The sequence below is a fragment of the Aythya fuligula genome, chromosome Z, assembly GCF_009819795.1.
Source record: "Aythya fuligula isolate bAytFul2 chromosome Z, bAytFul2.pri, whole genome shotgun sequence".
NCBI classification, from domain to species: Eukaryota; Metazoa; Chordata; class Aves; order Anseriformes; family Anatidae; genus Aythya; species Aythya fuligula.
The window spans coordinates 29911141-29933587 of record NC_045593.1 but is presented as its reverse complement, the minus strand read 5'-3'; the positions used below and the strand labels follow the sequence as shown (position 1 = coordinate 29933587).

General features: G+C 37.4%; 1 protein-coding gene across 1 annotated transcript in view; it reads right to left on the bottom strand.

Moving 5' to 3' along the window:
* The window catches only part of SLC1A1 (solute carrier family 1 member 1), a 60887-nt gene that overhangs the window by 31971 nt on the left and 6469 nt on the right, over positions 1-22447 (bottom strand). Inside the window, exon 2 of the mRNA XM_032206289.1 lies at positions 11957-12097. Coding sequence (XP_032062180.1) covers positions 11957-12097 — 141 coding nt within the window. The remainder of the gene's footprint in view (positions 1-11956; positions 12098-22447) is intronic.

Below are 22447 nucleotides of genomic sequence, written 5' to 3'. Positions count from 1 at the left end.
ACAGAGTTGTCCTAACTGAGCACAAGGGTTTATGTTTCCAGGTATTCTTTTCCTATACATCATAAGAAACTGAATCTTTAATTTGGTGTTGTGATTGTCTAGCAGCAGCAATCACACCTAGACCCTTCAGCATTTTTTTTTGCTGCTCTGCAAATTCTAGTGTCATCAAGTGCATCATCTCCTGCAGTACTTCTTATCTGTTCTCAAAGCTTGTAATAATACCAGAAGAAATCAAATTAAGTTCAGAAGAAGCTAACAGGATCTTTTCCTTCCATCATCTAAATTCATCTGCAAATGATATAATGGTGTAATCAGCAAGAGGCTGGGCTGTTTACCTGCCTTTGCCAACAGCATGACACTTGAGGATCACGATGTAAGTTTTCTCTGTAGAGATTGATGCCACTTATCCAGCTCCATAGCACTGGTGGTTGGCTTTTTTCCTTACATGTCCATAAGTGGCAGAGGGAAAAGTCCAGTTCAAGGGCTTTCCACATTCAAACAATTGCCATCCACAACATAGCTTCTTCCTTGACACTTACAATTTTTCTCTTTCGTAGCTAATTACATTTTTGTGGAGAAATAACTGTAAATCAGCACACATCAACAATTCTCTTAGTTTTCTGATATTTAATTCACAATTGTGACAAAAATATAGCATCAAATGTTCCTAATGAATAGAATACTATGGCTTTTACACCTTCTCATACATGACTCAGATGTTGACTGAAGAACAAAACGCAGTTCTGAAACTGCTCCAAACTGCCATCAGTCTTACAGCTTTAATTGAGAAAATTCAGTAGATTCTAGAGGAATCATTAAAGAATTTTTAACATCTTCAAAGCTTCCACTTTTAATTCTCCCCCTCCTCCTGCCCTTACCTTCCATTTTGGCTATTCTGGCTGCAATGCGCATGCACTAAGTCATAGGAATGATACTACGAACATCTAGCATTGTCATGTTTAAAACTTTTTCATAGGATATTGCAACCAACATAAGAAAATAGGAAAAACATGGGGGATTCTTAAAATGCATATACAGTATTTCAGTAAGCAATCCTTCTAAAGGAACCATAATGGTTTATACAAAAAAAGCAGTGTTGTTTCATTCCAATGGGTGTGCTATGCTATATGTTATTGAAAAAAATTACTCTTAGAAAAATACTAGGAAAAAAATAAAAGAATGAAGGAATGCAGAAACAGCCCCCTTGATAAATGGAGATCTGTCTGAAATGCATGAAGTTACTTGACTTTAAAAGATGGAACTGGGAGTATTCTTAATATAAGACACGAACAGTATCAATATGCATCAATATTTCAACTGCACCTGATGTGGTATGACCTGATCTCTCCGTCTGGTTTGTTTTTCAGAATGCCATTTACCTCCTACTGACTGTTCTCACTTAATTCTCTAATCTTCACAGAAGCAGTGGTTAAGTCACAATCACAATCTTTCTTAGAGGCATGTAAGCATTTTGAGTTAGCTGCCTTTCCTTCTTTTGCAAGAGAAAACACATAAAACCAGCATTTGGCCTGTATCTTCAGAATTGAGAAAGTATTTTTGCTTGAGGAACCACGCACCAAATTCTAGCTCTACTGTTGACTTTTATAGCAAGCTTATTGCTTATTTTCTTATCCCTTTATGTGTCTAAGAGAATCCAAATTTGAGTTCTTACTCCATAGCTCACTGCCAGTTGTAATCAGCTCAAAAATCGCAAATTCCAGGAAAGAAAGAAATCTCATATATGTAAGCAAAGATTTTATCTTATTTCCATGTAAATTTTATTATCATTTGATAGTTGGTTCACGTATGTTAAGTGGGAAAGTCTCACATCAGTGAAAGGTCTTCTCTGTTGTCCTAAACATGAAGTCAGGTTTGGAGAGATCTTTGAGTCCAAATTGCCTGGCATTATGTGCACAATCTCCCTTGTGACTAAGCAGATCACAGTGATTCTTCCTTCACAGGGACACATGTTGGAGTCACACTTCCTGAGACTCAGAAGGGGTATAAAGAGACTGAATGTTAAATTTGTCAACTAATCTAAAGGTTTTTTTCACCCAGCCAGTCTCTTCCTGATGAAGCTCTGTATCCTTGTTTTTGCAAGGCCTCTTCATTTCCTGTATAAAGAATGTTCTCCTCCGATCTTCTGAAAACAAGGGTGCCAAAGACATCTGTCCTCTGTCCTTTTGCCCTTGGCATAGTATTTCACATGGTGACCTTTTGAATGGAAGGCCCTATTATATGAACTTCAGGCAGTAACAGCTGCAGGAGAAATCACCATATCAGCAGTGAAATCAGAGCTTACACTTTATTGAAGCCATCCTTGACTCACTTGTCATTTTCCCTCTTTTCAAGGGAGTTTCTGAGTCTTTTCTCGCCTTTTCTGCCCATTTAGTTGGAATGAACTTTTAGTACAAGTTTACCCTGACTTTAATAAATCTCCTGAAAGCTCATTTTCTCCATATTCCCCCTGAGCTGTAAGTTTACTAATTAGGTTCAAAAGGAATTACTGTTCTTTCCTTCCAAGGGCTAAACAGTCTGTCTTCTGCTCTTTTTCACTTTGCTCTCTGGAATTCTCTAGGAAATGTAGTATAGCATCCCTTGCAAATGAACAAGACTGTCAGGACCAAACAAGCAATTCACGTGTCTATTCAAATGCATAGGCATTAAGTCAGTGACATTAAGTCTGACACTTCAGACTGCACGATTCTATTCACTAATTAATCATTCAGCTAAGACACAGGACTCAGATGCTGTTATCTGTATTAACCATAGATCTTTTCTCAACAATCTTTCACTTGATATGCAACTCCAAGAAATTTTGTTTCTTCCCTGTGTTTACTATGTCATGGGGCTCTGCATTCCTCTTTGTGTCTACCCTTCCAGTAGCTAACTGAATGACATATATAGCTAAGTCATGTTAGGAGGACAGTTCTCACCCAGATGTTGCCTGAGAAGATCAGGTAATGAAGATTTGCCATGGCAAACAGAAGACCCGGTCACTGTGGTATGTAATCACTCGAACCACATTTTTGGTGACCTACCATCTCTGTCTTTAGTGTTTGTTACCAAAAGTCTTCAATTCGTATTCTGTCAGTCCCTCCATAGCGGCAGTTTTCCTATCTGTTCAGATTTCATTGTTGCTGAAAAGGAAAAGCATATAACAGCTTGTAGCTATTATGGTTTCAGTAAACTTGATAGCATCTCCTTTTCTTTGAAGAAAATGTTTATTCTTCTACTAGTACAGTTCTGTAAATGCAACATAAGAAGGTCTTACAAATGAGTTGATGAAAGCTTGCAAATTAGTGGTTGGGAAGGAGGAAAGGGGGCAAATGTGATGAATAAGCATCTGTTAGTTCTATTTAAATACCACAAAAACATTTTAAAACAGAAAATTTTCAAATCCTACTTATATGATCTAATGAGACTAACACTGGGTTAGCAAGATAAATACTGGTCTTCTGACTTTGAAGAGGCACTGAAAAAAGCAGATTTTTTTTTTTTTTTTTTTTTTCTGAAGAAACAGAATAGAGCATGGAATGTATTAAGAGTTACAAAGAATACTCAATACTGACAGGGAGTGTCCTGGATGATTCAGGAAGCTTTTGAAAAAGTAATTGTTACAAACCTTCTAAATACCAGATAGAAAGGGATAAATAAATGGGAGATTAATAGTTTATGGAAATCAAAGCGATTAAATCATTATAAAATGGTACGGTTCAGGTAACATGTCCAGAAAAATGTCTGACCCCAGATGTCAGTTCATTAACAGGTTGCTGTGCTGGTCTGTGAGCAGTTGGCAAAATCACCATTGCAGTGTTGTATTATGATCTTTCCCTATAGACCTGATTGGACTACATGCATAGAAAGAAGATATTAGTACTGACTTTCATTCGTCTTATTTGCAAATAGTATCACTTGTACAAAAAAACGTGTTTTTCCTCTAGAAAGCTTTTAGAGGCTACAAAAACATGTTAGCACCTTTTCAGAAGATTCAATGTTCCTTGGGTGGAATATAATAAGAGCCTACAAGGAATGAAGATGACATCAATCTGCCAAGCTGGACAGGCTAGGAAAATGCATAGGAGAAATCACATTCGGTTCATGAATACAGCAGAAACAGCTTCTGCATTGTTGCAGGAGAAATATGTATGGAGGGAATACAGAAAACTCAAGAGTACTGAAACTAGCTGAATTACTCCAGAATTACAGGTGGTAGAAGGTATAGGTGTACAAGTTTTAGCTTCCAGATTGTCATAAAGAAAACTTTAACACGACATATTTTTTAATTGATCATGAAGTCCACAGATACAGAAATGGAGTAAAAAAGTGAATGCAGTTGGTTTTACTTAGTGGAATTGTTGCTTTACGTGCTGAGCTCCAGAACAGAAGAGCTGAGGACACCAACTCACTTCACATCCACACACACTGGTGTCACCAGCAGACCCACAGTGATATGGCTGGGATGGGAGGCAGTGGCTGCCAATGCTGCAGAACAGCTGCTGTACTGGGGCTCTTTGCCCTTGAGAGCTGGTGGTAATCATGCTCCATGAACCAGAAGTCCATTTCAAAGTTTTATTACTGTAATTTAAAGCCTTAAATAATATAGGGGCTGTCTCAGTTGCATGAGATCACTAATATTGATGGGTAAGAAGAAAATGATTGTTATAGGAGTAATCCAATGGGGATGAGCACAAAACTTTGTCCAGTAGCCCATGACTACGCAGTCTTCCCTGCCTCAATGACTGCACATGGACAGTGGGACAGGACCTTCAGTATCCCTCAGTACAACTGAAGGTAAAACTCATTAACAGTAGTCTACCAGTTCTCGCCCTTTGTCCAATGTACATGATAGAAAGGGACAAGGTGAATTCCCTGCCTGAGCTCTGGTAACAATGTTATTACTGCTGTACTATGGATTTGCTTTCTTGCTGGTTCTTGTGACATCTGAAACATAGAAATGCAACTGGAGAGTGCAAATATTGCAAGAGAGAGTCTCTGAGTATGTTAAGCCAGATCAGGGCTTATCCAGTGGGTGGAAACTAGTGCACTTGTTCATGATGCACAGGGCCTGTTAACAACGCCTCGATAGCAGAGCATCTCTCAATAGAGAATGCAGGAATGGAAACTGTTGATGCAGCTATTACCCACGTCAGGAATGCTGATACCAAAAGAAAAGTTATTTTGAAGCTTTCAGGAGATTCGGGCTGGATGTTGGGAAAAGGTTCTTCACTGAGTGGGTGGTCGGGCAATGGAACAGGCTCCCCAGGTAAGCAGTCATGATACCAAGCCTGTCAGAGGACAAGAAGCATTTGGACAATGCTCTCAGACATACGGTCTGATTTTCAGGTGGTCCTGTGTGAAGCCAGAAGTTGGACTTAATGATGGGTCCCTTCCAACTCGGGATATTTTAGGATTCTATACATTTAGAGAAAACAAAATAGTTTTGTTCTATCACCTTCCTATGCCCATTCACAGTACTTTAAATTTGTGGACTTTTTATACCTGATAGAGCTAGTAGATCTACTCCTAAGCATAGACACAGTGCATTCGGCTGTGTGTTCTAACTGTAATTATTAATACAGTGGGGGGGGGAGTTGTTTGTCTGAGCTCTTCTGAATTTTGAAGATAAACTACATGAGAAATAAGAACAACCTGATTAATACTCTGATTTTTCGCATTGCATTCCGAGTCTTTTGTCTCCCATTTTGTATTCTTTGCCACAAAATATGGTTTTGTGATATAGCAATTTAGTAAATTCCCCAAAGTAGACCAAGGAAGGAAACTGCCTCTTTAGTTTTGAACAATGGGAAAGAACAAATAATTTGAGATACCCTTCCATCAGCCATGAATCAAGATCCTCTTCCCATAGGGAAAACAACGGTCTCCACAAATGGGAAAACTCATTGGCCTCCATACTTCACTGGGACATATTTCTCCGTCACATAGCTGTAAAATCCTAGTCAGATAGACTTGAGTAAAATAATCTTTATACTATGACAAAGAAGTGCAAAGAAAAAAGTGTGCAGTTGGTACTGGGAAAGGTGAAACTAGCAGGATGCTTCAGACAGTACTGCAGCAATAACCAACACAGGCCCTCAAGCAGGAAGAATTTATTTCTATAGTCATGGAAACCTAGCGGATTGGAGCCTCACCAGACTCACAGTAAGGCAGATATTTTATTTACAGCTCACACAGAGCTGCCCTCAGAAAGGCGGTTCATACTTTTTTTCATTGTTTCTGAGGTTTGCTGCGTGTAGGCTACACACCACATCAGTTTTTCTGAGAAATTTTAGTTTTCCTCATAACAAATACTCTATAACAAGTTCAGTTTCAGAGCTGGGAAACTCCCATGCATGTGTCCTAGCCTCTTTGGAGCTGCCTATGAGGACTGGAAATGCAGGGAGGGCCAGAAACACACAGAAAAGTTTTAATAATGTTTTACTAGGCAGAAAATAGGAGAAATGATGGAAAGACTATTTCAGGCATTAAAACAGATGTTGAATAGCTGATAAAATCATGTCCTCAAGATTGAGATCTGTGACATGTACCTGGTGTGTTGTGTGTTGCAATTTTTAACCCAACACATGATATGGAAAACAGAACAGGCACTATTGTGACAGAGCTAAGATTACTGGCATTTATGAATGACCCTGAAAATTTAATTAAAAGTCATTTATCAGACATGTGATTCCAGTTTTTAGAGGAAGTTACTGTTAGAGAACAGTCTATCCCTAAAGAAAGGCATTCACATAACGGTTTGTAGTTTGAAAGTCAATGAGGCAGGCAGACTGAAGTATCACCAACTTAGAAGGACTGACTGAAGAGGGATGGGAATCAAAGCCCATTTTAGTACCTGAAGGGCTGGAGTTGTTGGTTACGCTGGCTACTAACACATGACATGTGCAAGAAAGAAGGCCAGAAACCTTGTGCTGATTAGCTAGTTACAGGCTTGGTCATGTAAGTTCACTGAACTTGTACCCAAACATGGAGCATAACAGCCCAGAAAACTGGACAGTTGTCTCCACCCTAAGCTCTGTTGTGATCCTGACAGGAAATAGATTTGCAAACAGTTACTGCCATTATACTGGGGAACAGCTTACACAGTGAACCTCAATCCATGAAAAAGAAAGCTAAAATTGATTAAAGGGGCTAGTCTGCTCAGTGTGCAGACATACATGTATGATGAGATATTCTGCAAAATTCTAAAGAATTTTCATTCTCTCAAAATCAGAATTGTGAGTTTCCATTACTTGCAAAGATAGTTTACAGGCTTTGAAGTACTGCACAGTTACTTAGATTTAGATTTAAGCCCCAAACTCCCAGGAAGCATGCCAGAAATTTCCCCTACTCCTTCTCCATACAGGGTACCTAAAATAATCTATTTTTGGTACTTGTCAAAACATGTCTTCTTTTAGAGCAGTACTTTAAAGAAGCTGATTTGGCTTGTTGAGTGTTACATTCAACATACATGGTATGTTACTATGACATACATGGTTCTGTATGTCATAGCAACTGTCGTTAAGTAACAGGTTAGGCTTCTGATTTTTGTTTTCAAATTTTCCTATGACAATACAGGAGGAAATATTAAAGACAAACAATTCCTTCACATGTATGGTGCATTATTGTACAAATAATGACTTTGAATAACAGCAGTCTAGGGAGATTAAAAAGAACTAAGTACTTGGGACTTTATTATTAGTGGTGGGCTTATGGATCAGAGTATTCACTAAAATAATTATGAGAAGAAGATAATTATTACAAGCTGGTCTCTGAGGCTAACTAATTTAAAAGAACATAGCATTACTCAGACTCATCTGCCTCTTATTATTTTCACTTTTTTCCAGTAAATAAATGCTTATTGTTTATGTCAGTTTTTTATTAGCCCACGGTTCAGCCTCCAGGCAGTTAAGTGGAAAAAATCCATAAGTTTCAGATTGCACACTATGCAAAATAAATATGCAAGTATCTTTTCCCTTTTTTACACTCTGAGGAACTGAATTTGTGAAGGAAAATCACTTTGTGTAAAGCTCTCTATTTAACCACAAGAGGGAGAATTTTGCCTTCAGTTTGAAAAGAGACTGTGCGTTCTTGCTCTAACTGAAGAAGTCTGTGAGAGCTTTTTCCACTAAGACAGGAATTGCTCTAACATGTTAAAGTTACTAATACTTTAAATTTTGCAGAAATTCCTGAAATATCAGTAAGGAATAATTTCCATCACTGTCTTTGCTCTACACTTGATTTACATCATTATGTCCAAATGGACAGAAATCTGGTCTCTGCAGTTATATGTAGCTCTCTATCTCAAAAGCATATGTATAAAGTGATGTTCGTCAGGATGTGAAACTATCAAACTATGACATTATAATTTTTTAAAAATATAAAACTCTGGATTACCTTTTCAGTAACATTTTCTGAAAAAAAAAATAATAATAATATACATATATATGTTACTGGTCATCAAAATCCTGTATTTTGAAATGATTTATATTCACAAAATACATTTCTGCTATTTTAGGCATCAAAACTTTCTAGATGCCTCTGGACCCACCTATGTGGTCTGGTAACAAATATGCACCAAATGTGCCACTACAATTGTTTCTGTGCGCACTTTTAGCCTGCTGCAGAGGCATAACATCACGATAACATTTAACCTCCTGTCATGGTGAGCTAACTGGAATCCTCTTAGCTTGTGAGCTAGAAATGTGTGTACAGAAGGCTGGCATTCAGACTCAATCAATATCACTAGTTTTTACTGCAGTAGCTTCTTGTTTCGGGTCCCTAAATGTCTGCCACTGAGCACATGAACATGTACATAGATCTGACAGCTGTGAACATCAGATATACACTCTACAGGGGTCTGAAAACTGACATTCTCTATCCTGAAAAATACACAGATCCTGAAGAAGTGGATGTACTCAGATGACCTCTGATCCCAGCAATGACAGCCAACTTGCAGGTTGTATATTCTGTGCTTAGTCAATAATTATGAAATTCCTTCTAAAGAAAATACTTTTGTGTCTCATTCCAAGGAAGGTTCACAGCCAAATGCAGAGAGATGTGCTGTTGACATTAACTTGACACTACCTTGTTTACAGATATAGCTGAAGATAGACCCTGCATCTTCCTTTAAATTTTTATTCCTCTCCTTGTTCTATTCCATACAGCATGTTTTGAAAGTGTGAATCTTGCTTTGGCACTAAAATTCTGAACTGCAAAGAGGTCATGTTGTCTACCTTTACTTTATTTATTTTTTCACACAGTGCCTCATAAAAACCTTGAAGACAAGCTTACAGAATAGAGGTTAGATGAGTGCACAGTGAAGTGTAGTGAACACTGGCTCAATGGCTAGGCTCAGAGGGTTACAACCACTTGCAAAAATCTAGTTGGATGCTAGTCACCCCAGGGTAAAAATGGGGACAGATACTTTTTGTTGTTTTCATTGCTAAGCCAGATGAGGAGGCAGAATGCATCATCAGTAAGTTCAGAGATGATACAAAACTGGGAGAAGTGACAGACAAGCTGGTTGTGTTGACATTCATAGGTACCTGAATAAGCTGGAGAATTTGTCTGAGAGACATCTCATGAAGACGAACAATGAGAAATGCAAAATGCTGCATCTGGGGAGGAATAAAGCCAGGCACCACTACATTCTGGAGGCCAGCTGGCTGGAGAACAGCTCTGCAAAGAAGAATCTGAAGACCGTGTTGGACAACAAGCTGCCCATGAGCCAGCAATGTAACTTCATGACCAAAGTTGCCAACAGCCTTCTGGGCTGCATTAGCAAGCCCACTGAAAGCATATGGAGGGAGCTGATCTTTACTCAGCACTGATGAGGACACACCTGGAGTAATGTGTCCAGCTCTGGGTTCCCCAGTAGAAAAAAGCTAGGGACTTACTTGAACCAATGCAGGAAAGGGCTGTAAAGGCAACAATGGGACTGGAACATCTCTCACATGGGGAGAACCTGAGAGCTTGGGCTATTCAGCCTGGTGGATAGAAGGCTTAGGGATATCTTATTCACATGCACAATATGAATATGAATATGAACATACCTGATGGGAGGGAATGAAAAAGACAGAGCTAGGCTCTTCTCAGGGGTGCCCAAAGACAGGGCAAAAGGTAACAGGGCATGAGTTAAGAAACATGAGATTTCATCTGAACACAAGAAAACACTGTTTTACTGGGCAGATGGTCAAACAGGTTGTCCAAAGGGGTTGTAGACTTTCCATCCTGTAAGATATTCATAACATAGTCAGACATAGTCCAAGACAACTTGCTCTAGTTGACCCTGTTTTGAGCAAGGGGCATGGACTAGATGGTGTCAAAAGTTCCCTTGAAACCTCAACCATTCTGTGAGGTTCTATATGAAAGACAAATAATGACTACTGTGCTTTATGACTATACACAGCCTTCTTTTAATCAAGAAAATTTATCAATTTTACCTCTTCTTCCTTGCCTAAAACCTTAACATGTAAGTGTAAAAAATAAGCTCCGCTTTTCTATGTATATGCTAAGGTCAGAAGTAAAGTGTCTCACTGTCATCATTTTATATGAGTTCAATTCTAGTAATCTGCAATCTTTAAAATCCAAGTTAATGCTAGTAGTTAAAAATGCAGTTTACTCCTACTTGAATGCCAAGCATCAAATAGCTGCATAATATTTTTAACAGCATGATTCCTGTTTCCCCCCAGAAGTGCTGGACAGGGATCGATCATTTCATTGTTATCCTAATTATATCATTTACTTCTGAAAACACAGGCCCAACTTTACCCACAAATCAACATTTGTTTGAAAAATGAAATGTATTAGTCTTTTAGCATTTTTTCCTAGGTCTCCTGACACAGACTCAATTTCAGTATGATAAAAATAGAGCTTAGTTTTCCTTTGCTTTCTGTGTCATTCCTTCCTCTCTGTAAAAATGCTGCTACCCTTTCTATTGATTATAACACCAAGCCCTTTTTATGCCTCCTCTGTTCTTCACTCCTTTTCTTAAACCAACAACAGTTTCACAGCAGGATCTAAATTCCCCTTCCATTCCCTGACCATAACAAGCTTTCCACAGTCAAATATCTGATATATTTCCATGACCATCCAACTAAATGACAAACACCAAGGCATGAATGCAGTCCTAAAGTACAGGATTTGTGGAAACAAAAGAAAACAGGGTAGCGACAAATGTCTGGCTTCCTTTACCTTGTCAGAAAGATTACTTGACTTCCAGTTCTATCTCTTTGCTTTGGGTTTGCTCCTGATCTTTCCAAATATCTCCTAATGAGCGAGCTGTTAGCAAATTCTACCATGCCAAGGCTTGGGTTCCAAACAAGAGCTTGCTTACTCTCTTGCACTTCTGCAAAATTCCTTTGAATAACACATACCAAACAGAAAAAAATATTTTATTCATTTTTTTTTTTTTTGTGCGTGTGTATGTGCTAATTTATAGCATTCTGCCAGGTGAGTAAATTAAATGGCTCCACAGAGGGATTCAGCAAATGCCAAATTGCACCAAACCTCATGCAAGGAACCTCATAGGAGTTTGCAGAGACTAGGGTAAGTTAGGTAAGGAATCACCTTTCTTTGACAGTAAAATATGAAATCACCTCTCCTTTTCTTACAAAATAGTGGCATGAGACTATTTATAATAGTTAACTCTTGAGAATATTCAGTTGCAGCTTTGAGCTTGCAATTTGCAACTGTTTGGTTAAACAGTTGGGAAGGAATCTATACACATGGAAGTTATTATCTCATGGCTTTTTATAACTTCATTACTAAATATCAGTGATAATCCTTCCAAACTCATTCTCATTGTAAATAGAAAATTGTAATCTAAATGTATGCATCTGTATTTTTTATGATATAGTTCCATCAAGTTGTTTTTGAAGGTTATTTCTTTTAGAAAGAAAAGCTAAACCACACTGAAAATCACAACAGCAAACTGCACAGTTCCAGTCATACATACCTGTGATCATACTTGATATGATTAATGGCAGAATGATGAGTTTGAGCATTCTCATCAGCACCTCCCCAGGAAAGGAAAAGTAGAATTTATCCAAGTTAGACAGCTTGCCGTATTCCCGTACCAGCATGCCAACTCCAATACCTAAAAGACATATTAAAAATGCAACATGACTTAGCTGTAATTTATAAGGGAGATGTGGAGAAGAAGGAAGAAAAAGAGAAGGTAAATAAATCAAAAAAAGTGAACATTAAACACATTTTTATCACTGTGGTGGAACTTCTAAAACAAATCCTTTAGGTATTCCTTTTCTGTTCTATATATTGTGATAGTAACAGTAATAAACACCACAAATAATTGTGAATTTGGAAGATTTCTTAGATGTGTCTTTGGAAATATCTTGATTATGCCTTCTGATTATCAGTCCAGTCCAGTGGTGACTTTTTACCTGTTTACACTAGCATCTGAAGATCCCAAGCTGTCATTAATAAATTAATATAATAAATAAGCACTGTCGCACATTAAAAAGGAAGTGGTATGATAGAGTACTTTGGATGCATTGTTGAAAATATATCTATGCAGCAGCAATAGTTTCAGTATTTACCACTGTACATAACCAGAAAAGAGCATGACTACAATTAATAACTACTAAATTAATTTAATGATTTCAAGGAAACTGATCAAATAAAATAATATTCTGCATATTTCACGCTCATTCTTCTACATGACCAATCTACAAAATATTAGACTACGAGTATAATCAGTAATTCAGCCATGATGCAAAGCACTTTGTATTCTTATTATCTTTGGATTCAATGAATTATTAAATAATTCTAGCTTCTGAACAAAATAAATCATAGGCTGAAAGACAAATTTCTTCATTTTGATGTGCATTATGATCATTTTCTATTTTAACATGAGGTAAAAAGTGAAAATCACTGGTATAGGAAATGTGTTCATCAGTGTTTTCAGAAAGCAGTACAAATGTTGTTTTCTTAAGCAACTGCAGACTCATAATTTGAATATACTCTTGAATTCATTATTTTGCGTTGCACTTTCATAAATTATATTTTACTTGCTTACTCTTTATCCTTTCTTTTCATTTTCCCAGTCTGGGTTCACAGAAATAAGTAAAACATTACACAAGTGTTTCCCATAAGTGTCTTAAATACCATCTCTACTACAGACATTGTTTTAAAAGGAAACATCATTATCATACATGAACTTTGAACTGTATTAGTCCTGGCTAGTTGGAACATTGAGAGACCCAAATTCTAACTAGATTTGATATGAGACAAGGCCACTCAAAAGCTTTCACTACCCATTGAGTGGTGAAAGGTTTTTTTCATATTAATAGCCTCAATGAAGTTATTAACAGACTCACTGAAGTTAATGGAATTGCTTAAATCCCTTTGGGTTTTGGTGACGTCAGTGATGTATATTTTGCAACACAAAAGCAAAAAAAGGTGCATCCAGCTTACTTTTACCATCCTCATTGACTCATGTAAACTTGCAGCATCCCAGGAAAGCTAGTAGGGCCCAAGCCAAACTTGCCTCTTCCCTCAGTTTTATTTTTGATGGTACACAAGGCATTTAAGTTAGATATTGTAACATGACTAAAGAGGCTGATAAGACAGGCCCCTCATTTTAAGTGATTGAAACTGTAGAAGCAAACAACACCAGCAGGTTCAAAAACAGATTTAGGCAAATCCACAGACAACTGGTCTGTACTGTTGGTACTGAAAAAAATAGATAGGGATCCCATATTCAGTAGTGTACTATAGTAGAAACTCATTAATGTTCTCATATAGAAAGCAGGAAATTTTGAAAAAAATCTTCCCTAAAGATTCACCATGGGGGTGGTTTGTGATAGTTCTGTTGTCTAACTGGATGTTAGTTGACACAAAAATGTAAACTAGCTACTTTCACAGAATTTTCCTCTGATAGCACAGAAAGACAATGAACTGTCCTCTGTTCTGCACTTGCAGAAGCAAAATGAAGGAAAATAGAAGCAGATTATAAATTCCAACCAAGTCTTTACTGCTAATAAGGAAAATGAACATGTTAACATGTTTCCAGGCAAATGGGAGCAACTATTAAGATTTTTGATTGGTGTGTTCTTTTCCAGTGAACAAAGACAGCTTAAACTCCTTGCAACACATTGAATCTTAATAGTCTTGAAGATATTTGCAATATTATGTAAATGCCCTTGATCTACGAACGATAAGACACAATGCTCTCTACTTCTAACCTAGTGCTAAGCTAAAAGTGTTGAAAATAATTAATCAGCACTCTGAGATAAGCCCAAGAAAGATTACTCAGCTTGTAAAATGGTTACATGTTTTGAAGTAAGTTACTAAGGTTTTGATCCTGCAAATACCAGTGTAAACAGCTGAACATAAGCATATAAGTATTCTCCCTGACTTCAGACTATTCACACAATTAAGACAGACATATGCTTAAATTGCAGCAATACTAAATTGTATTATTATAAGAAGTTGTTCAATTACATTTTATGATAAGATACGGGGCATTCTACTTTACATACTGGATACAGCTGTCAGGTTGATGTACAGCTGATTCTGCATTTCTGAAGCTTGCAAGAGATTTACAACAGTGAGGAAGTATGTGCCTTTCCCTAGATGCTGCTCCCTTCTTCATCACACAGCACAGTGGAAGACATCTTCCTTTTGCATACCTTGACACAAGGTAAAGAGTATTCCCATGCCAAACAAGATTACAGACATGTACCTGTAGCAACCTCCATTTTAACCAGACTCCCCCACTCCTGCTCTGATCCTACCAAGCTGGTGTTGCAAATGGCTCTTGATGCTAGACATATTCCTCACAGAGTCTTAATAAAGATGGACATACACAATGTATTATCCGTGACAGAAATAGGCAAACCTTGCCCAGAGTAGTCAGAAATGTGCCTTCAAATGAAGCGTTAGCCTACAGGAAGGAATATCACAAGCACTGTGCAGATGCGCACACTGAAGATGTCTAGCACTAACTCAGGTGATTCTGAGTTGTGTCTATCTTCAGGTTATACCCTAGATGTTTTAAAGGAAAAAAAAAAAAAAAAAAAAAAAGATAATTATGATACAAAGAAAGGGGGATACTTGTGATCCACTGCATTTTGAAATAAAGTTGATGAAAACATATTTTGCCTCCTTCTCCTGATCAGGAGTGACCAAGACATTTTGTAACTACGTGCCAAGTGGCAACTGTAATATTGGACCAGCTGGAAAGTTTGATCATTATACATTTAGTAGGATTACTATAAGGTAGAACGATTCACCCTCATGTTCATTCTTCAGAGGTCGCTTTTCTACTTCTTTGAATTTTACTACGAAAACCTTTCAGGTCCTCTCAAAAATTTACCAGAGTTTCCTTATGCTTTTTTGCTTGTATACCTGTAATAGTGTTTTTTGTTGTTGTTGTTGTTGTTTGTTGTTTTGTTTGTATTGTTTTGTTGAGGGTATTACTTATCTAGTGACAATAATTGCATTGTTGCTTTCACTTCCATGTTCACACTATTATTTTTTATCAGACACGGCAACCATATCCATATTAACTTCTGCACAATAACAAAACACAGTAAAATGCAGCTACCATTTAAGTGGAAATAGCACCTACCATCTGCTGTTAGAATTTAGCATGGGAAAACAGGAAGAATTTTTTTTGGTAGCAGTAACAAGAGTTGGTTAGTAAGCAGAATAAATTTGCTTACGTACTGGAACTGGATGATTATAGAACTTTTTGATCCTCATCTCAATAACCAACTCGCTGGAATTTTCTTCCTGGGAATTCTAACACACAAAAAGAAGTGTGACCCAGCAGGAATATACTTCACGTGGTCACTACTGTTATTAACATCACACCAATTACAGCAACCCTGAACAAGTATAAATGAAAGTCTTGTAAAATGTTATTTTCTCTATATGAATGCTACTCATACTCCACTATTTGTGAAAATAATTCTTACATGTGTAATTACATCTCAAAACTACAAACTCTACAGTAGGCAATGCCTCTACTATTTGTTTTTTCCTGTCTTTTTATCTGTTTAACATTTATGTAATATTTTACTTCTTCCTTTCTAAAGTGCTGAACATCATTTTTCCCCAATTTCCCTCTTCCTCCTTCCTCAGTTTCAGCCACTCTTCTTCTCCACAATAAACTGTTTTTATTTCCTTTCTACCTTCTCTCCTTGCTTTTCCTTCTTGCACATGTGGCTAACTTAGGTTAAGATTATTACTGTAATAGTAATCCTCTACTTACTGCTTAATTGCACACACCGTTTAGGGTCCAGACTTCTGCAACAGCAGGCATAAGGGAATGAAGGTGCGTAAACAGTACAATCCCATGGCTTTAATTTTCTGAGGAAAATTTACCCTTTCAACTGTGCATCAACACTACATACTGTATAACATGGTATCTACACTTTCCCTCCCAGAAAATACTAACGCAGAAAGTGAAAGCTGTAGTTTGCGTCCTCGTGACTGCAAAGCATGAAGCAGCCAGAGAAGGTCACATCTGTCTGACCCCATAAGCAACAACAAATGCCCTGGCATTACTCACCCAAGTAGCAGAGTCTTTCAGCAAACTTGGTAACAGACAGAAAAATATTCAAAAAGGGTTAAAAATGCAAACTAAGAGAAGATAGGGGTGAGGAAGAAAAAAGGATCTGAAGAAAACCACAAAAACTGAGTACACCAAAAGAAATCTGTTACTACCCATCTTCCAGACAGTCCCATGAGTTACAGCATAAAAATCTAGAGGGAATATACTTTTCTTTGTCGGATGACCCAATTCTTCTGTTGTGTTACCAAAGAAAAGGGGAGCAGTACCTGGAGCTGACTGCACTGCAGGTAGCACTTGGTCAATCGATCACACCTACCAGCCCTTAAGCTTTTCAGAACCTGAAAGATGATGGCTATATGAGAACATGACAGAACCAGTCAGCCTTGCGTACGCCTATGTAGTGTGTAAACCACAGAAATCAGTCAAAATGTGTCCTGGGAGACTACTAAGTTGTAGGTTCTGCAGAGCTGCAAAGGTACCTGTGACGTTTGGGCATCTGGTGAAAAATCATTAATCAGCACCTAACTAGTAAAAGTATGTCTTTTTCCATATTGCTGTGGTTTTTGTTTGGTTTTGTTTTTTCCTTCCCTGAAACTTTCTCTATGGAAAATGGCATATTATTTGCATGGGAATGACTACAGAATTATTACATTTCTCTTATAGTAGTATGCTGCAGTTCATGACATAGATTTGGAAATGAGTAAGAAAAGAAACACCCCCTTGTTTAAACAAATTTCATAATCTCTGGGCTTATCTGTACTAGCTTACATGGGGAATGTCACAGATAATACTACAGTTACTGTAAACTTGCCAAAACATGCTGTCCTCAGCAGCCATGTGAGCCACCGCATGTAGAGACTACTTGCAATTTTTTCTGTATCGTAGACAGTGATACAGAAAAAAACTTAAGGACTTAGCCATAACAACTTGGGATTCAACACAAGTCAGATCTCAAATTTAAAAACTCAGAACCACTAGAGTAGTTGAATTCAGTCAGGACATGCAGTATGAAGTGACTGTAGTTAACTGTTTTATGTTATTATCATTGTGGCTTAAACACTCTGAAGAACATGGTATCTTGGAGAACAAGATGACAAGACATTTTGTGGCTTGACTTTCTTTACTTTCACTCACAGGCCAAAAACTCAGAATTTAGAAATAAGTAAGCAAAGCCCATGCAAAGACATGCCTGGTTCTACATCTGATTGGAAGAGAACATAAGCCAAAATTCAATACTTAACAGGTAGGACTCCCTATTATGTTATTTGCACTTACGGATGACAACACTGACACAGGGCTGCATGATGTTAATTGAGAGGATTTCTCACTCCACCAGTGTGCATGACACCACAGAAACTGCAAATCATCTCCAACTCTCACTGCGTTATCATTGGAAGGATCCTTAAGAATGAGCTATGAAGAAGATGAGGGAATAAATAAATAAATCCAGTGTATATTTCTGGAGAACAACCAGTCATTTTGTAAATGACTGAATTACACCATGCCCCTCTCTGAAAAAAAAAAACACAACATGGTACTTCTTTTTCCTGTTTGCCTGTAATTTCGGCATGTAGAAACTCTTTTTCAATGGAGCAGAGATAGAGATTCTGTCTGATGCTGATAGACAGTGGGAGAATTATTCAACTCTGACAATGGTTAAAAGAAAGATTAAAAAATGTGGGTGTGGTTCAATTCTGATATTATTTAATTGTACTGTAGCAACAAAGTGATAAAACTCTTTATATTTTCATATGCTGTTCACATGACAGACTAAAATACTTGTGGGTCTTAATTGTGTTATCTTTATAGCAGATGATTCACAAGACAGATAAAGCTGGCAAACAAAGTTCACTGACTTAGTCTGAAACACAATACAAAACATTCAATATAAACATGACAAATTGCAGCGCAATATATTTGGAATCTGTGATACTGACAGAGTCTTTTAGCAATATTTTATAATATCTGTTTTGTTTCTGCTCTCTCTAAAGTTACTGTAATATTACTGGCTGTTTCTTAACTACAAAGGAGTACAAAGTACCTAACCTCAAAACAGTCAAATGGAGGGTGTAGAATATTACAGTAAAACTATTAATGTAACTCTTTGGATTAATTTTAACCCTTTGTAACATTATGCATTTCACACTGTTTCACATTTTACTTGACAGTTAATATTCTTTCTAATAAACAAAGTGATGTTGGCTGAAGAAAAAACAAGATTCTTAGAAAACTGTAGGCAACTACTAAGGTAGGATTTAGAGTTACCAGGTTTAATTGTATGGCAACAGAGCTTAACTCTTCATATGCTGGTGTTGCCCAGGCTATCGTCTTAATTGCAAAGATGAGTAAAGAAAAGTCCTCTCGCAAAACCTTCCAGAAGAATACAGTCCCTAAGTCAGACCATGGTCTACTGAAAAATGTTTAGCCGGAATGTACTGAGGAAGGTATGCTCATTCCTCACCTGCGGTGAGACCCCCTGGGTCTTCTTGGTGATTAACCTGCTGTGGGTTGTAAATTCCTTTACACAAGCAACACAATGTCAACTGATTGCAGAGTGAAGAAAGTTCAGGTGGGCAATGACTCCCTGTGATGGACCTGTAGGAATGAAGGCAAGGTGGAGTACTGGCCAGAGGAGAATAACCAGCTTCTCCAGTGTGGCATATCCCCCCAACTGCTCACAGCAGGTATGAAGGGTTTTGCAACCATTAAAATCGTGTAATTTCTACTTTCTGTGCTGCAGGAGCCTGCGGCAGTGTCATTGATTAGGTGGACCAGCCACTCTCACTGAAGCCCTGCACAAGAGCCACTCCACCTGTAGTCAAACCAAGGGTGGTTATATTAAGAATGTATTTCACTCAGCCAGGAAAAGGGAAATAACAGGTAGTCTTGTCTTCTGCAATTTCAACTGATCACAGTTATGCAGAACCAGTGATCCCAAAGAACTGCAATGCACAAACTGAAAAACAGTATGATAACCTAAAAATCTTTCCTATTGGAGTCTAAGTTTCTTTCATTTTATTTCTGTGTACTGTAGGTGAACTTCATGGATAAGTATGTTCCAAATGTTTTCAGTATGCAGATGTAGTTTCTATCTGAGAAAGTCATAATAAAAGAATAGTTGAAGAAAAAAACTTTAGTGTTTTATCTCTATATACATATCAGTGCTCTAGTAAGAACTGCCTTACAGAACTTAACTACACGGTCCATTAAAATACTGAAGAAATACAGAGAAGTGTGAATAATCCATTCCTCAGTTAGTCCTTAACTCTCTTCAGATAAGTGAAGCTGCATCAGATATACAATTTGGCTCTTTCATAGTTTTTCCAGAAACTCAGTATAAGACTGAAGTATAAGACTCACAAATCTAGCATAATAAATATCATACTATAAAGATTATGTTATAAATTAATTGATCTGGGGAAGAAATACAATTGTTTCCCAGCAGCTATACAACCTACATTTCCTAATGCGCTTGGATGTATTTTGGTGAAGGTACTGTTCTGTTGGCGAATACTGTGAAAATACAGATCTACACTTAATGTGTACATATTGAACCTCAATACATTTTTTAAGCTCAAAATTGCAACAATCAGATGACAAACCTATCTTCCCAAAACTAAATGCAGCACCAGGAAACCCATCCATCTTTAAAGTAGAGTATGATATGGAGTAGAAAGTCTATAAAAAATGATGTGACCTGAAGCAGCAGCAGACAAGATGTGGTAACGCAAGAGGTATCTTTCAGTCTCACATTCCCATGTTTACTGTAAAAGTGAAATGCAATGTGACAATGGTAACTTGCTCTTCTTCTTCTGCAGACCTTCCCCATGACTCTTTTTAACTGTCACTTCAAAAAACAATACCATTCTCCTCCACCCCAGCCATCTATAATTTGGGAGCCCTCTTTGACTATGGACTCTCTCTTCTGCAGTCATCTAGAAACATCCAGATCTTCTTTCTTCCTCAATGTATCCAAATCCACAATTTCATATAGCAGTGCTATGTGTTTCACTTGGACCCCTTCTACAACTCATTTCAGACATTGTCATGTACTCACTTCTGGCATTCCTGGTGCCTAACACATTGCTTATGTGGCCTAGCATATTACCCTGCAAACAATATCATTCCAATACCACCCAATAAATTACAAATCCTCACTCCTTCCTGTAAAAACCCAGTGATCATCTGTTCTCTTTCTATAATATTTACATACTCTGCTAAAACTGTTTCAGCACCTTCATATATCTGGTTTATTAGCTCAATAGAACACATCAGAAAAAACTTATCTTCAGTTAAGACCACTGAAACACACAAGAAACTAAATGGTTAGCCGTGGTATGAGAAAGGTGAAAGGCTAGTAATTGGAAAGACTCGCCAGATTCTGCCCCTTGTTACAGCTTCTGTTTTAAACTATGATGAGAGGAAAGGACAGTAAACAGGACAGACTGTTCTAGCTGTCCCCTTGCTGGAAGGACAGTGGAAAGATTCTGACTGTAATAAATTGAGATAAGCAGCCCGAAAGGCAATTTAGTGGTATCTAAAGAGAGATTGATAGTGACATGCAGAAACATCGTTATTCTGAAACTAATTTAGACATCACAATGTTAAGAAATCAGAGATACGACCTAGAAAATTAGTTCAGATTAAGCAAGGCCAGGTTGGTTGTCATTCCAAAAGCATTAAAGGAACAAGAATGGCTATTTTGAAACATATTGTGAGAATAGTGTTAGATTACCTATAACCCTGGAAAATTTTCATCATATGTCACATTTAATCTAACATGCTATCAGGTTCTCATGGAATGTGCAATACTTGGAAGGTAGACAGAAAAATGAATCTGGAACATCAAGTCCAATACAGCCCAGATCTTCACCTTAATATATGATACAGTGATGGTCTTCAGCACTTCTAAACACTATAGACAAACAAATATGTATGCTCACAGCATGAGATACTGACTGGGGGAGGGGGGGGGGGGAGGAGGAAGAAACCCTTCCACAGGCTCTCAGAGGCTTCTATAAGATTTATAAACAGTACATATATTGTCTGTGAGTAATCTCAACCTCAACATTGCCTGTATTTAGAATGTATTACGAAAAAGTGTCTTTATACTTAATTAAGATGTAATGGAAAACAAAAAATATTTTTGTATGTACATCTCAGTATTTTCCCTTAAATAATATTAAAAAAAAAAAAACAGAAACTGAAATATTTAGCTGATATTAGTAATGGTGTTATTGTTTCAAATAGGACGGTGTATTTCACTTATTTGTTAGCTTTACTGGCTAAGTGCAAAGAACCCAGAAGCTAACTCCTTCTAAAGCTTCGTTTGTTTAAAGGCTCAGATTTTAGTGACTGTTTCATTTCACTCACATAAAGGGAAAAATAAGTTTTATGTTAAAACACATATTTTTCTATGTTAAAGAAAAAAAAGGGACACAAAACCCATGGACAAGAGGAAAACACCTTATATGCTAAAAGAAGGAAAAAATGTTGGATTTAATTTGCTTAAAAGCAGTTCAAGAGTTATTAGTTTACAGAAGGGACAATGCATTGCTTCGGCTTTCTTGTATTTGTTAACTGATTTTCTGGTCTCAGCACATTTTGATCATCAGAAATATGTGAAACTCAGATGAAGCCACTGGCTATTCTGCATTTTACTTTCTATACTGAAGTCAGACATTCTTTCAGAGTTGGAGGGCTTCTCACATTTCTGAGCAGAACCCGTCCTGTGTCAAACTACAAAGTGTGATAGAGAAGAACAGGCATTAAAAAAGCATTAAAGCAGATCCTCCTAGAAGCTATGCTAAAACACATGGAAAATAAGGACATGATTGGTTACACCCAGCATGGCTTCACTAAGGGCAGATTGTGCCTGACAAAGCTGGTGGCCTTCTACAATGGGGT